General features: G+C 41.4%; 1 protein-coding gene across 1 annotated transcript in view; it reads left to right on the top strand.

Annotated features, from left to right (window-relative positions):
• The window catches only part of NUDT3 (nudix hydrolase 3), a 113,846-nt gene that overhangs the window by 92,752 nt on the left and 4,416 nt on the right, over positions 1–16,678 (top strand). Inside the window, exon 3 of the mRNA XM_055329983.1 lies at positions 12,290–12,334. Coding sequence (XP_055185958.1) covers positions 12,290–12,334 — 45 coding nt within the window. The remainder of the gene's footprint in view (positions 1–12,289; positions 12,335–16,678) is intronic.

Raw genomic sequence — 16,678 nt, 5'->3', positions numbered from 1 at the left:
GTGAAAAACAGAATTGTTGAACAGGTACAGAATAGTGTGATTGTCATTTGCCCTTGTTACCAAATAGCCAACTATAGTCATGACCACTGTCCAGCATCACAAAAGAGTATCCTATCACATTTCACTAGACCAGAAAAGATGAAAATTTAAAGTACAGGTTCTACAGAATGCATATTGCTTTTGTACCATCATAAAGTCAAAAAAAATCATAAGTCAGGGATCATCTGTGTATATACTTTTGACATATGCAGTAAAATTAGAAATCAACAATAAAGCCAGTTTGAGGGACGCCTGGGTGGCTCAGCGAGCAGTCCAGTGTCTACCTTTGGCTCAGGGCGTGATACCGGATTCCCAGGTTTGAGTCCTGCCTCGGGCTCCTTGCTTGGAGCCTGCGTCTCTCTCTGCCTGTGTGCCTGCCTGTGTGCCTGTGTCTCTGTGTCTCTCATGAATAAATAAATAAAATCTTTAAAAAAAAAAAAAGCCAGCTTGACAGAGAAATATATATTTAGAAACAAAAAAGTGTACTAGGGGGTGGCTCGGGTTTACCGCCGCCTTGGCTCAGAGCCTGATCCTGGAGACCCTGGATCGAGTCCCACGTCGGGATCCCTGCATAGAGCCTGCTTCTCCCTCTGCCTGTGTCTCTGCCTCTCTCTCTCTCTTTCTCATGAGTAAGAAATAAAATCTTAAAAAAAAAAAAAAAAAGTGTACTAGGGGCACCTGGGTGGCTCAGTGGTTGAGCTTCTACCTTTGGCTCAGGTTATGATCCCGGGGTCCCGGGATTGAGTCCTGCACTAGGCTCCCTGCAAGAAGCCTGCTTCTCCTCTGCCTATGTCTCTGCCTCTCTCTGTGTGTCTCTCATGAATAAATAAGTAAAATCTTTTTTAAAAAAATGTACTAAATAATTCTTGAGTTAAAGTACAAATCACAATAAAAATTAGTAAACATATAGAACTGAGTAATTGAAAGCACTTCATATCATGATTCATGGGTACAGCTCCTTCAGGTTTTTGAGACTTAGAGGCTTTTATTAGAAAGCAAAATAGACATTAAAGAAACTAAGTGATCCATCCAAGAGACTAGTAAAAACAAGACACACTGAACATAAAAGGATGGAAATAACAGGGCAGCCCCGGTGGCGCAGCGGTTTAGCGCCGCCTGCAGCCCAGGGAATGATCCCAGAGACCCAGGATCGAGTCCCACGTCGGGCTCCCTGCATGGAACCTGCTTCTCCCTCTGCCTCTCTCTCTCTCTCTCTCTCTCTCTCTCTCTCTGAATAAATAAATAAAATCTTTAAAAAAAAAGATGGAAATAACAAGGAAAGGGGCAGAAATTTTTTTTTTAAAGATTTTATTTATTTATCCATAGACACAGAGAGAGAGGCAGAGACACAGGCAGAGGGAGAAGCAGGCTCCACACATGGAGCCCGATGTGGGACTCGATCCCAGGTCTCCAGGATCACACCCCGGGCTGCAGGCGGCGCCAAACCGCTGCGCCACCGGGGCTGAGGGGCAGAAATTAATAGAGGAAAATAGAAGTGATCAATAAAACCCAAAGTGGGTTACTTTTATTTTTCTAATAAAATAAGCCTCTTGCAGTACTGATAAAGAAAATGAGAAAAGGCAACAAATAAATAAAATAAGAGATAACCACAGAATATAATACAATCTTTTAAATTACAAGAATGCTGCTATGTAGAGCTATAAACACAAAAATTAGAAAACTTTGATTAAAAAAACTTTCTAGGGATCCCTGGGTGGCGCAGCGGTTCGGCGCCTGCCTTTGGCCCGGGGTGCGATCCTGGAGACCCGGGATCGAATCCCACGTCGGGCTCCCGGTGTATGGAGCCTGCTTCTCCCTCTGCCTATGTCTCTGCCTCTCTCTCTCTCTCTCTCTCTCTCTCTGTAACTATCATAAACAAATAAAAAATAAAAAAAAAAACTTTCTAGATAAAGCTACACAAATTTACATACAAATTGAAAAACCCTGGGGCACCTGGGTGGCTCAGTCAGTTAAGCATCCAACTCCTGATTTCGGCTCTGGTTATGATCTCAGAGTTGAGATTCAGCCTCTCATCCAGCTCCACGATCAGCATGGAGTCTACTTGAGATTCTTTCTCTCCCTCTGCCCCTCCCCCTACTCACACATGCTCACTCTCTGAATAAATGAATGAATGAAATTTTAAAAAATTAGAAAACCTATGTACAGATTATTAACCCTTGTCAAAATTGTTAATCACTTGCTGACAAATTTACTCAGACTAATTGAACTTTGCCAAAATTTCCAAAAATATATTTTTTACCTTAAAGAACTATTTCAGGGACACCTGGGTGGCTGAGCAGTTGAGCTCCTGCCTTTGGCTCAGGGTGTGATCCTGGAGTCCCAGGATTGAGTCCCACATTGGGCTCGCTGCATGGAGCCTGCCTCTCCCTCTGCCTGTGTCTCTGCCTCTCTCTGTGTGTCTCTCATGAATAAATAAATAAAATCTTAAAAAAAGAACTATTTCAGAAAAGAATAACTACACCTGGTAAGGCTGGTGTAATCTCAGATCGGTGATCAGCAAACTTTCCTGTAAAGGGCCAGATAATAAATACTTAGACTTTAGAAGCCATATGGTATCTGTCACAGATACTCAGTTCTGCTGTCATAACATTAATAAACCCATACAGAGTACTTCATTGAATGAGCATGGCTATGGTCCAGTGCAAGTTTATTTATAAAAATTGATGGCAAGACAGATTTGGCCCTTGGGTTTTTTGACCCTGATAATTAAAAGTAGAAAGGAACAATAAATTCTCTTATGAACACAGATATAAAAATCCCAAGTAAAATAAGAGCAAATACACTAAATTATCCCAAGAATACAAGTCTTAGAAAATGTTTACATAATTTACTTCATTAAGAGATTAAAATTATCATTTCAGTAAATAAGGAAAAATTATTTATTAAAGTTCAGTATCCAGGGTAGAGCATGAATCTCTTGATCATGATGTGATTCATGGGTTGTGAGTTTGAGCCCCCATGTTGGAGGTATATTGTACTTAAAATTTTTAAATCTTAAAAAAAAAAATTAAATCTTAAAAAAAGATGATAGATAGATAAATATCTTTAAAAAGAAAATAAAATTCAGTATCTGTTCATCTTGAAAGTTATTAGGAAGCTAAAAATAAAAATTCCTTAACCTGATAGTGTATCTGGTAAAACTTACAGTGAGCATCATATTTTTTAAATCTTATAGGTATTCCTAACAGGAAAAAGGCAGTTATGTTTGCTATCATGCTACCATTTAATATTAAGCTGGGGGGTCCTAAAAAAATAAATAAACTGGGGGTCCTAAACAGACAAACAAATAAACTGGGGTCCTAGCCACTGCAATAAGACAAAAATAACTACAAATTATAAATATTCAAAAGGAAGAAACAAAATCGTCATTATTTGCAGATGATTCAATTACTAACTTAAAAAAACCAAAGGAGGGGATCCCTGGGTGGTGCAGCGGTTTAGCGCCTGCCTTTGGCCCCGGGCGCAATCCTGAAGACCCGGGATCGAATCCCACGTCGGGCTCCCGGTGCATGGAGCCTGCTTCTCCCTCTGCCTGTGTCTCTGCCTCTCTCTCTCTCTCTCTCTCTCTCTCTCTCTCTCTCTCTCTCTCTCTCTCTCTGTGTGTGTGTGTGTGTGTGTGTGTGACTATCATAAATAAATAAGAATTTTTTAAAAAAAGGAACACAACAGAAACTGGTAGAACTAGTAAAAGCACTTAGAAAGGTTGCAAACATAAGATTAATATGCAGAAACCATGGGGCGCCTGGGTGGCTCAGTCGGTTAAGCGTCTGACTTCAGCTTAGATCATGATCTTGGGGTTCCAGGATTGAGCCCCATGTTGGACTCCCTAATCAATGGGAAGTCTGCTTCTCCCTCTCCCTCTGCCTCTGTCCCCACTTGTGCTCTCAAATAAATAAAATGGTTTTTAAAAAAGATGCAGAAACCAGCAGTTTCTTTAAAAGCAGTAATGGATTAGAAAATACATAACCTTTTAAGATCTAGACCATTCAGGGATGCCTGGGTGGCTCAGTGGTTGAGCGTCTGCCTTCAGCTCAGGGCATGATCCTGGGGTGCCAGGATCAAGTCCCAAGTCCCACATCAGGCTCCCTGCATGGAGCCTGCTTCTCCCTCTGCCTGTGTCTCTGCTTCTCTTGTGTCTCTCATGAATAAGAGAAAGTACAAGGCCTCTTGAGGCCTACCTAGTCTTGGAAAGGTATACCATCCTTCTGCATTCTGTTGGCCAAAGTAAGTCACTAGGCCAGCCTCGTAAAGAAGTGGGTAAATAGATGTCTTGATAGGAAGAGCTATAAAATCACATTTCAAAAGACATGGATACAGGAAGAGGTAGAGAACTGTAGTCATTTCTGCCTTTGATGTATGCATAGAAGAACTTGATAATATGTGGGAAAATTGAAGCTTTTATCCTGTGATTCAGAAATTTAATCTTAAACTTGTACACACTGTAGGTTGTAAGAAGGATATCTGCAAGAGAAGTTTTGGGTTTTGTTTTTGTTTTTGGCAGTGTTTTTTAATAATAGCAGAACTATATGTCTACCAACAAGTAAATGGATTAATTGTGGTAAATAAATTCCTAAAGTAGGACGGCCCGGGTGGCTCAGCGGTTTAGCGCCTGCCTTCAGCTCAGGTTCTGATCCTGGGAACCCGGCACTGAGTCCTGCATCGGACTCCCTGCATGGAGCCTGCTTCTCCGTCTGCCTGTATCTCTGCCTGTCTTTCTCTCTCTGTCTCTCATGAATAAATAAATAAAATTTAAAAAAATAATAATAAATAAATTCCTAAAGTAGAATTCTGTTCAACAAATAAAATGAATTAATTTGAACTACATGTTGCAATATATCTAAAATTTAGAATCATGATATTGAGAGGACAGGGTTTCAGAAGGTATAATCCTTTTTTTTAATCAAATAGAGAAACATTTAGAAAATACTATTTACCATGAATAGTGGGTAGATAACTAAGTAGTACAGGTATAAAGCCATGCAAGAGAATGATAAACACCAAATTTGGTTGAGTAGTTAGTTCTGGCAGAGCTGGGGAATACACAAGGTCTTCAGTAGTATGAGTAGTTTTATTTCTTTTTTTAAAAATGCATGGTCTTTAATTAATTGATTAGCTAATTAATTAAAATAAAAATTAAACATATTTTTAAAAAAAATACACAGGGGTTGCCTGGATGACTCAGTTGGTTAAGCATCTCTTCTGCTCGGGTCATGACTTGAGTCCTGGGATTGAGCCCCATTTCGGGCTCCCTGCTCAGTGAGGAGCCCGCTTCTCCCTCTGCCCTGTCCTCTCCCCTTGTGCTCACTTGCTCTCTTTCTTTCTTAAGTAAATAAATAAAATATTTTTAAAAAATAAATAATAAAAAAATATACAAAATGGTACATTACTATTTGACAGAGCTGGCTGGTTACTACTTGAATGTTTATTTTCTTTACTTTTTTGATATTTGAAAGATTTCATTTAAAAAACAAAAAACTGGGCAGCCCCGGTGGCTTAGCAGTTTAGCGCTGCCTTCAGCCCAGGCATGATCCTGGAGACCTGGGATCGAGTCCCATGTGGGGCTCCTGGCATGGAGCCTGCTGCTCCTGCGTGTGTCTCTGCCTCTCTTCTCTCTCTCTCTTTCTTTTTTTTTTTTTTTTAATTTTTATTTATTTATGATAGTCACAGAGAGAGAGAGAGAGAGAGGCAGAGACACAGGCAGAGGGAGAAGCAGGCTCCATGCACCGGGAGCCCGACATGGGACTCGATCCCGGGTCTCCAGGATCGCGCCGGGTCAAAGGCAGGCGCCAAACCGCTGCGCCACCCAGGGATCCCTCTCTCTCTCTCTTTCTGTGTCTCTAATAAATAAATAAAATCTTTAAAAAAAAAAAAAAAAAAAAACTCTGCGATGGGATTTCACTGGACTTAACTACAATTACTTCCCAAATCTCCTTTCATCTGTCTTCACTGTGACTCTTTCCTGCTGTTACTTAAGTTTGTCCAGTACCAGAAAGGTATGTGAATTGAAGACCATATATTTTTATTCCTGGCTTTCCTCATAAGATACTTGCATGAGAGTTGCTCCCCTGAGCTCCTTTGGGGTCTGGGCTTATTGCTTTAATAGAGCAAGCTTTAATACTACAGTTCCCTTGGATGTTCAGAATTTTTGTTTTGGGATATTTGTCTTCCTATGAGAGCTACCATTTATTTTTTTTTATTTTTTATTTTTTGAGAGCTACCATTTAAATCAAAGGAAGTAGCAGGAAGTATTCTGATACAGTACCAGAATACCTGACTAAAAGGGGCTTCAACCGTACCAGTTATTTTTTTCACGTAAGAATTCCAGAGGTTTGGGGATCCCTGAGTGGCTCAGCGGTTTAGCCCCTGCCTTTGGAGCATGATCCTGGGGACCCGGGATCGAGTCCCATGTCGGGATCCCTGCATGGAGCCTGCTTCTCCCTCTGCCTGTGTCTCTGCGCCTCTCTCTCTCTCTCTCTCTCTCTCTTTCTCTCTCTATCATGAATAAATAAATAAAATCTTAAAAAAAAAAAGTCTAGAGGTTGGACATTACCACATTGCTTCAACAGCTCAGCCACCAGGACTTCCATTCAGCTTCTCAGTGATTCTCTTGCCCTTCCCCTTATGATCACAAGGTGACTGTAGCAGCTCCAAGTTTCAGGTCCCCACTTGACAAGCAAGGTGTAGGATTTCTTTTTATCATGGTGGGAAATCTTTCCCATAAGCCCACAAGAGACACCATCTCAGAAGCCATTGATCCAGAACTGGGTCACAGCACACCCGAATCTGTCACTGCAGAGGGGAACAGAATTCCCAGTGCCATTCCTGGTGTGCCATAGCTCTTACCTGAACAGAATCCAGATCTTCCTGGTAGCAAAGTGGAAGGAGGAATACCTGTGGGCTAGGCATCCATCGTGTCTACCAAAATGTCTACCTTAGAGTAAAAAATAAGTTTTAGAAGGTGATGACCCATTTTGTACCCATCCAAACTAAAACAAAGCCAGGGTTCTTTGTGACAGCAGATCATTTTAGGGGCATTCTCAAAGACCCATCCATATTAGTGCCTTTGCCCAAGTCTCGTGTACATAGTGTGAGAGCTTTTTACAAGAGGGAAGGATGGGATCACTGGAGTCTCAGTGACTGCTACTTCCAATCTCAGCAAAACACCCCAAAGGAAAAAAAAAATCTCTCTTTGTGGAGAGATTTTTCTTTGAAAAGTAGACAGTTGCTCAAATTATGTTTGTTAACTAGTCCACACATGCTAGAATTGGTGTATATTACACCTTGAAGTTCAAGGAAGCACTCACCTGCATATTGTTGAATAATGAAGTGCATTAGATCCTCTATTTAGAATTCTTACCACTACCTAAGATGAGCTTTTAAATTAAGACTCCACCAGATTAGGGGTTTTGAACATATAGATTGAAATTGTAACTGCTTTTATGTGATTTGGAGAACAGATCATACCAGCACCCTGACTAGACCAAACTTACATATACCCTGAATCAAATCTTATCCCCAAACTGAGCCAGCTGTCTGATGTGACCCTGACACCTACCTCGACCCACATGCAAGAATCATGTGAGAGATAAAAATAACTCTCTCCTGTTGCTTGTGGCAGCAGTTGAGAGGGAGCTAGCTCAAAGCTAATTGGACTGTGGGGAAGCATGAAAGTGTAAAATGGTTGCAGTGAACTCTGTCTTAGAGGACCTTTACCTCTGAGGATTCTTCCTCTTGATCACCACTATGCCTTTAAAGAACTGAAATCCTCTTGCTTCCTAAAGAGGCACCTCCTCCTAAGAAAACTGCTAAATCTCAATTTAGCAACTGGTAAATATAAGAATATTTCTTTGCTTTTCACAATAGAATCATTGGCAGGATCACCTTAGATAGAATTCTGCAAAGTAGATCCCATAAATATTGATATAAAACTTGAAATGTTGAAGGATGCCTGGGTGGTTCAGTGGTTAAGCGTCTGCCAGTGCCTTAGGTTGTGATCCCGGGGTCCTGGGATCAAATTCTGCATCAGGCTCCCTGCAGGGAGCCTGCTTCTCCCTCTGCCTGTGTTTCTGCCTCTCTCTCCCTGTATCTCTCATGAATAAATAAATAAAATCTTTTAAAAAAAATTGAAACTTTGAGACAAAGCTATTAATTTCTACAACTTTTTTTTCTATTGAAGATTAATTAGAAGTGAAAATGTATGCTACTGAAATTCTTTGTACAGATGGCAATGTTATGTAATTTACACTAGACTTTATAAGAATGTATCTGTTGTATAAAGAAAATGATTTTATGCTTTCTTCCAACTGCCTTTGTTACAGTAAATCATAGATATATGTTGGTGTTGAATGCAGAAAACACCATTATTAAACAAAAGTTTAATAAAATTATATTGAGGGGGATCCCTGGGTGGCTCAGCGGTTTGGTGCCTGCCTTCGGTCCAGGGCGTGATCCTGGAGTCCCGGGATCAAGTCCCACGTCAGGCTTCCTGCATGGAGCCTGCTTCTCCCTCTGCCTGTGTCTCTGCCTCTCTCTCTCTCTCTCTCTCTCTCTCTCTCTCTCTCTCTCTGTGTGTGTGTGTGTGTGTCGTGAATAAATAAATAAAATCTTAAAAATAATAATAAAATAAAATTATATTGAGCTGTCATGATATTATGTTAATTGCACCCTTAAAAATTGGAGATTGAGGTGCCTGGGTGGCTCAGGTCGTTAAGTGTCCAACTCGACTTGGGCTCCAGTCATGATCCTCAGGGTCATGAGATCGAGCCCCGCATCAGGCTCTGAATTCAGCTTGTAGTCTGCTTGTCCTTTGTCCCTCTCTCTCTGCTCCTCCACTCACCCCTCTACTGCCCTGTGTGTGCACACTCTCTCTCAAATAAAATATTTTTTAAAAAAAGCTGGAGATCATTTTCTTTTCTAAACTTTTGGGTTCTTTAAGAAAAAAATTGAACAGTTAGAACTGCAAAAGAGAACTCTTTCTTTACTTTGCAGAAGTAAAATATGAATGATGGCCTCTATGAATCTCCTTACTTCCCTCCCCCCACAACCAATCTGACAGCCCTGCTCATAGGCCCTGTCAGTGGGGACCACAGGCAGGAGCACAGATACCACATCTCAAAGGAGTTGATCTGAGTGTTCAGGCTGCCTATGATTGGGGTACAAAATTGGTTTTCTAGGGATCCCTGGGTGGCGCAGCAGTTTGGCGCCTGCCTTTGGCCCAGGGCGCGATCCTGGAGACCTAGGATCGAATCCCACATCGGGCTCCCGGTGCATGGAGCCTGCTTCTCCCTCTGCCTGTGTCTCTGCCTCTCTCTCTCTCTCTCTCTCTCTCTCTCTCTCTCTCTCTCTCTCTGTGACTATCATAAAATAAAAATAAAATTTAAAAAAAAAATAAAAAAAAATTGGTTTTCTAGTCCAAGCTGGCCTGCCAGCTCCCACTTGTTCAGGCAGCTACATTGGTTAATTCACGAAGTACAATCTAACTAGTCTTAGCTAGCCATGGAGTGCAATTATCTCTAAAAATGTAGAGAATCAGTTTAGGGCACCTGGCTGGCTCAGTCAGTGGAGCAAGTGGTTCTTGTTCTTGGGGTCAAGAGTTTTTGCCCCACATTGGGTGTAAAGAGATAACTTTTAAAAAATTCAAAAAAATTATTTAATGTAGAGAATTGTTTTAAGGAAAGGTCAACATTTCCATTTGAGTAGACCCAAAAGCCACATGGGGAAAGAATGGATGGGAAATGAACAGGCATGTTGGCAAGAGAAAGGAAAAGAATTCTTTGATAGATGATTATTAAAAAAAATTTTTTTCAAAATATAGCTCACCTAGGAGTCTAGGCCTATAAATTTGCTCTTATTTTAAGTATCTCTAAAGAGGGGATCCCTGGGTGGCTCAGCGGTTTGGCGTCTGCCTTTGGCCCAGGGCGCGATCCTGGAGTCCCGGGATCGAGTTCTGCGTCGGGCTCCCGGCATGGAGCCTGCTTCTCCCTCTGCCTGTGTCTCTGCCTCTCTCTCTCTCTCTCTCTCTCTCTCTCCCTATGTCTATCATGAATAAATTTTTAAAAAATCTAAATATCTCTAAAGAGCTTTTAGAGTACTTTTTTTTTTTTATTTTGCTCATTCTGTACAAACTTTTTTTTTTTTTTTTTAAGATTTTATTTATTAGAGAGGAAGTGAGAGAGCATGAGCTGGGGGAGAGACAGACTCTCTACTGAGCAGGGACCCTGATGCAGGTCTGGATCCCAGGACCTTGGGATCATGAGCTGAACTGAAGGCAGACACTTAACCGACTACTAAGCCACCCAGGTGCCCCCATTCTGTACAAACTTAATGAGTACCTACTGTCTTTAGAAAGTATTTTTGCCTTAATTTTTAGTTTATTATACAAATAACATGGCAGTGGTAATAGAAAACAAGTTACAGCATTTCCCAGGCATTTCCAGGGATTCATCCTTCCCTTACCTCTCCCCACTTTTAGCAGAGACAGATACAAAATATAAAAAGCTAAAAAGACATAGCTTAGTTCAAAAGCAAGGTGGGTACCATCTCCATAGATCAGAAACAGGTTAGAACTGCTGAATGTCATTGGAAACCTGCAACCTGCCCAGCCTTGAGTGGCTAGTGTTCAGACCCCTTGGAGTAGGGGGAGACCAGGTTCCCGGTGGAAAGGACACCAGGAGCTGAGACTTTTAGAAAGATATGGGCCTAGGTAGGGAGAGGACACAGATGCGGTGTGCAGTAAAAGATGGAGCCAAACCATACCATGGCTCTGCCTGCAATATTCGCTGCATCACCTTGGAGCAGGAGTCCTAAATAGTCACTTTAAGAGCAGGCTTTGGAGAGCTTGGTGAAGAAGCCTCACAAGTAAGCCCTTTACCAATTGGAACATGAGTTTACTTTTCAGATGAAGCGAATTTTATAGCATGGTCTGACAAAGAACTTAAATATGTTTAGGATATTCAAAAGTAAATTAAGGAATAACTTTTTTTTTTTTTAATTTTCCTTTTTTATTTATTTTTTTATTTTTTTTAATTTTTCATTTATTTATGATAGTCACACACACAGAGAGAGAGAGAGAGAGAGAGAGAGAGAGAGGCAGAGACACAGGCAGAGAGAGAAGCAGGCTCCATGCACCAGGAGCCCGATGTGGGATTCGATCCCGGGTCTCCAGGATCGCGCCCTGGGCCAAAGGCAGGCGCCAAACCGCTGCGCCACCCAGGGATCCCAAGGAATAACTTTTTAATTTAAAAAACAAAGGCAACTGGGTGGCTCAGTTGGTTAAGCATCTGCCTTCGGCTCAGGTCATGATCCCGGGGTCCTGAAATTGAGCCCTGCATTGGGCTCCCTGTTAAGCAGGAGCCGCTTCTCCCTCTGCCTGTTCACTCATACTTGTTCTTTCTCTCAAATAAAGAAATCAAATCTTTTTAAAGTAAATAAAAGATTGTAAAAATCATGGAAACAAATGCCTACATAATGGAAATGGGATATCTAAAGAACAGGTAGAAATGAAAAATAATCAAATATCAAATGACTAGAGGTGGAATAACCTTAGTTTTCATACAGCTGAAAAGAAAATCAATTGGAATAAACTGAGAAATTCGCATGATGCATCAGAAAGATCCAAAAAAAGGGCCCCAAAGGGCCGATGGGAGATACAGAGTATATGCACAAAGGCCTAAGCATTGTATGATCCCACCCCCCTCTCTCTGTCCATCGCATCATTTGTGCACCTCTGTCACTAGCAGAATCACCTGGTTTATTTACTTGCTGACTTAAGCCTTCCTGAGCTGCTTCTACAAGATGCTGAGCTCTGTTGTGGGCATACTGTATACAGACAGCCAAGAACAAGTCAGATGATCTTGCTCTTGTGGATCTTGTATTCTAGCCTATTCATCACTATACCTCTGACATTTATCAGGCAGTCGGTATATTTATTGAATGAATGAATGAAAGAATGTAGTTAACACCTCAGAATATCTTCTTTGTGGCTTCATGGCCTTGATTATCTGTTATGTTTGGGCAGCTTTGCAGTGGGGAGAGAGACGGAGAGGAGATGAGAGGAATCCTTCCTCCTCAGAGCACACCTGCTGTCACTGGTCTGTGATACTCGAGAAATACTGGTGTGACCTCCAGAGACCTGGATTCCACCCAAGGTGTTCCTCTTGGACTTTGATTCAGAATGAGACCAGCAATGTAAACAATATTAATGTGTTGATTTTTCTTCTTTACTTTTCAGGCTGGAGTAAAAGGGACATTGGGAAGATTAGTTGGAATTTTTGAGGTAAGTCTTAAAATCTTTGGTGCCTTTGGTATCATATAAGTCACCATGTTATGTATACATGTATATCTTTGTCTCAGTCCATTTGGCTGCTATAACAAAACTGAGTGGCTTAGAAACAATAGAAATGGATTTCTAGTTCTAGAGGCTAAGAAGTCCAAGATCAAGGCACCAGCAGTTTCAGTGTCTGATGAGGACCCACTTCCTGGTTCATAGTTAAAGGTTTCTCCTGCTGTCCAAAAGTAGAGTGTTCGTATGAAACCTTTTTAAGTTGAAATGGGAGAAAGTGAAAAAGCAATTAACTTATATGGAAAATGTTTTTTAGCATTTCCATAAACCAAAAAATAACCTCTCTCAGGTTTTTCTGGTACCTCAGGATACATCTTGTTAACAGATGCATAAAATAAATCATAAAATAAATCAAGGTAAAGCACAGATGTTCACAGCCACAGTTCAGAGCTTTGGCTGCTTGATGAGGAAGTGCTGAGTGTAGTTCCCAGGGAAGGAGTTCAGTCCTGCCACTCTTGCTGCTCCAGGTGTGCACTGCCTCTTTAATGGCTTACTGCAGCATAAATGCTGAATGCTGGTTTAGTCTTCCACCTTTTTTTTTTTTTTTTGAGATTTTTTTTTTAATTTATTTATTCATTCAGAGAGAGAGAGAGAGAGAGAGGCAGGCTCCATGCAGGGAGCCCGACGTGGGACTTGTTCCCGGGTCTCCAGGATCACGCCTCAGGCTGCAGGCGGTGCTAAACCGCTGAGCCACCAGGGCTGCCCCCACCTTTTTTTTATAAAAGCAAAATCCTTTTAGGATTTCTTTCAGTTACCAAAAACAGGTACTAATGTAGATCTTTCGTTAAAGTGAAGTGGCTTACCTAGAACTTTGGAAAAGCAGGGGATACCTGTAGCTGTTTCTTTCTGTGTTCTCACAGGGCAAAAGGGGGATGGTTGCTCACTGGGGTCTCTTTTATCAGGTCACCAGTCCTGTCCTGTTCATGAGAATCAGCCCTTATCACCTAATCACCTGCCAGAGGCCCCGTCTCTTAATACTGTCCCATTAGGAATTAGGATTTCAACATCTGCATTGTGGGGAGCATAAACATTCAGTCTACTGCAGTCCTAATCTAGGATAGACACCATCTTTGTTTCACTAAGGTTTCCAAACAAAGCAGCACCAGCAGAGGATAGCTTACTTTCTTTTTTAAAATCCCATAGTCCCGGGCAGCCGGGTGGCTCAGGGGTTTAGCACCGCCTTCAGCCCAGGTAGAGACCCAAGATTGAGTCCCACGTCAGACTCCCTGTGTGGAGCCTGCTTCTCCCTCTGCCTGTCTCTCTGCCCCTCTCTCTCTTTCTGTCTCTCTCTGTTTCTCTCACAAATAAATAAAATCTTAAAAAAAAAAAAGAATAAAAAAAGCAAATCAAATGTTTCTTTGATTTTTGTCAGTGCTTGTGAAGCATATTTATATTATATTGTAGTCTGTGAAGTGTATACATACACTTAAGTGTCTGTATTAATTATATGCCATAATTTAAAAGTACTTTATTGCTAAAAAATGTTTAACTGTCATGAGCTTTCAGCATGTTATTTTTTTGCTGGTGGAGGATATTGCCTCCATGTTAATGGCTACTTGACTGATCAGGGTCATGGCTACTGAGAATTAGGGTGGCTGTGGCAATTTCTTAAAATAAGAAGTTTGCTGCATCAATTGACTCCGTTTCATGAACAATTCTTCTGTAGTAGATGAAGCTGTTGGGTAGCATTTTACGCACAGTCAAACGTCTTTTAAAATTGGGACTCTGGGACCACCTGGGTGGCTCAGTAGTTGAGCATCTGCCTTTGGCTCAAGACAAGATCCCAGTCCCAGGATCAGGTCCTGCGTCGGGCTCCCTGCATGGAGCCTGCTTCTTGCTCTGCCTGTGTCTCTGCTTCTCTCTGTGTGTCTCTCATGAATAAATAAATGAAATCTTTTAAAAACAACAACAACAAAAAAAATTGGGACTCCGTTCTCAAACCCAGCTGCTGCTTTATCAATTACATTTGTGGAATATTCTAAATCTTCTGTTGTCACTTCAACAATCATCATAGCATCTTCACCGGGGTAGATTCCATCTCAAGAAACTACTTTCTACGTTCATCCATAAGAAGCAGATCCTCATCTCTTCAGGTTTGATCATGAGATTGCAGCAGCAGTTCAGTCCCATCTTCAGGCTAGACTTCTCTTTCTTTCTTTTCTTTCTTTTCTTTCTTAATTTCTTTTTTTTTTTTTTTTTTTTGAGAGCAAGATAGTGAGCAGGGGGGCAGATGGAGAGAATTTTAAGCAGACTCAGTGCTAAGCACAGAGCTGGATGGGGGCTCAACCTCATGACACTGAGATAGTGACATGAATCAAGTCTTGAATCCCTCAAAGTCCCTCATGAGAGTTGGGTCAACTTCTTCCAAACTCCTGTTTGTATTGATATTTTTTACTTTTTTCCATGAATCACCACTGTTTTTAATGGCATTTAGAGTGGTGAATCCTTTCCAGAAGGTTTCCAGTTTGCTTTGCCCAGATCCATCAGAGGAATCACAATCTATGGTAGCTGTAGTCTTATGAAATGTATTTCTTAAATAATCAGACTTGCAAGTTGAAATGACTCCATGATCCATAGTCTGTGAAATGGATGTTGTGTTAGCAAGCATGAAAATATGAATTTCATTGTCCCTCTTCATCAGAGCTCCTAGGTGACCAGGTAGACTGTCAATGAGCAGTAATATTTTGAAAGAAATCTTTTTCTGAGCAGGAGGTCTCAAAAGTAGGCTTTAAATATTCAGTAAACCATGTTGGAAACAGATGTGCTATTATCCAGACTTTGTTCCATTTATAAAGCACAAGCAGAGAGCAATTTAGCATAATTCTTGAGGACGCTAGGACTTTCATTGAGCATTGGCTTCAACTTTAAATCACCAGCTGCCTCTAACCAGAGAGTCACTGTCCTTTGAAGCTTTGAAGCCAGGCACTGACCATTCTGTGAAAGTCTTAGGTGGCACTTTTTTCCAATATAAGGTTCTTTTGTCTACACTGAAAATCTGTGTTTAATGTAGCCACTTCATGGATTATTTGAGCTGAATCTTCTGGAAGCTACAGCTTCTCCACCAGCACTTGCCACTTCCCCTTGAACTTTTTTGTGTTACAGAGGTGGCTTCTTTCCTTAAACCTCATGAGCCAACCTCTTGTTAGCTTCAGACTTTTCTCTTGCAGCGTCCTCACCTCTTGCAGCCTTCACAGAATTGATGAGAGTGAGGGCCTTGCTCTGGACCAGGCTTTGCCTTAGGGGAATGTTGTGGCTGGTTTGATCTTCTATCCAGACCACTCAAACTATCTCTATATCAGCAGTGAGCCTGTTTCGCTTTCTTGTCATGCATGTGTTCACTGGAGTAGAACTTTTAATTTCCTTCAAGAACTCTTCCTTTGCATTTTCATCTTGGCTAACTGGCACAAGCAGCCTAGCTTTCAGCCTATCTTGGCTTTCAGCATGCTTTCCTCGCTAAGCTTAATCATTGCTAGCTTTTGATTTAAAGTAAGAGTAGGAGACTTGAACATTTAGAGGCCACTGTAGGGTTATTAATTGGTCTAATCCTTTTTTAATAATTTTTTAAAGATTTTATTTATTTAGGACACCTGGGTGGCTCAGTAGTTGAGCACCTACCTTTGGCTCAGGTCGTGATCCTGGGGTCCTAGGATCGAGTCCTACATCAGGCTCCCTAAGGGAGCCTGCTTCTCCCTCTGCCTATGTTTCTGCCCCGCCCCCCGTGCCTCTCATGAATAAATAAATAAAATCTTTAAAAAAAAATTTATTTATTTGAGAGTGCACAAGCAGGGGAGAGGTAGAGAGAGCTGGAGAAGCACACTTCCCACTTAGCAGGGAGCCCCATGCTCAGGGCAGGGCTCCATCCTAGGACCCTGAGACCATGCCCTGAGCCAAAGGCAGATGCTTAGCTGACTGGGCCACTCAGGCACCCCTAATTGACCTAATCTTAATTTTGTTGTCTCTCAGTGAATAGGGAGAATGACAGGGAGAGATGGGTCAGTGGAATTTATTTATTAATTTCACTGTCTTATATAGGTGTCCTTTGTGGCACTGGGAAGCAGTTATATTAGTAACATCAAAAATGATTGATCACAGATCACCGTAACAAATATAATAATGACAAAGTTTGAAATACTGTGAGAATTATCAAAATGACAGACACGAAGTAAACAAATGCTGTTGAGAAGATTGCACCAGTAGATTTGCTTGACACAGCACTGCCACTGACCTTTAATTTACAGCAAGGGCGGTGGCTATGAAGCACAAACAAGATAACCCTGG

This window comes from Nyctereutes procyonoides, unplaced genomic scaffold, assembly GCF_905146905.1.
Source record: "Nyctereutes procyonoides isolate TBG_1078 unplaced genomic scaffold, NYPRO_anot_genome, whole genome shotgun sequence".
Taxonomy (NCBI): Eukaryota; Metazoa; Chordata; class Mammalia; order Carnivora; family Canidae; genus Nyctereutes; species Nyctereutes procyonoides.
The sequence above is the reverse complement of the archived record's forward strand: the minus strand, read 5'-3'. Positions and strand labels throughout refer to the sequence as shown.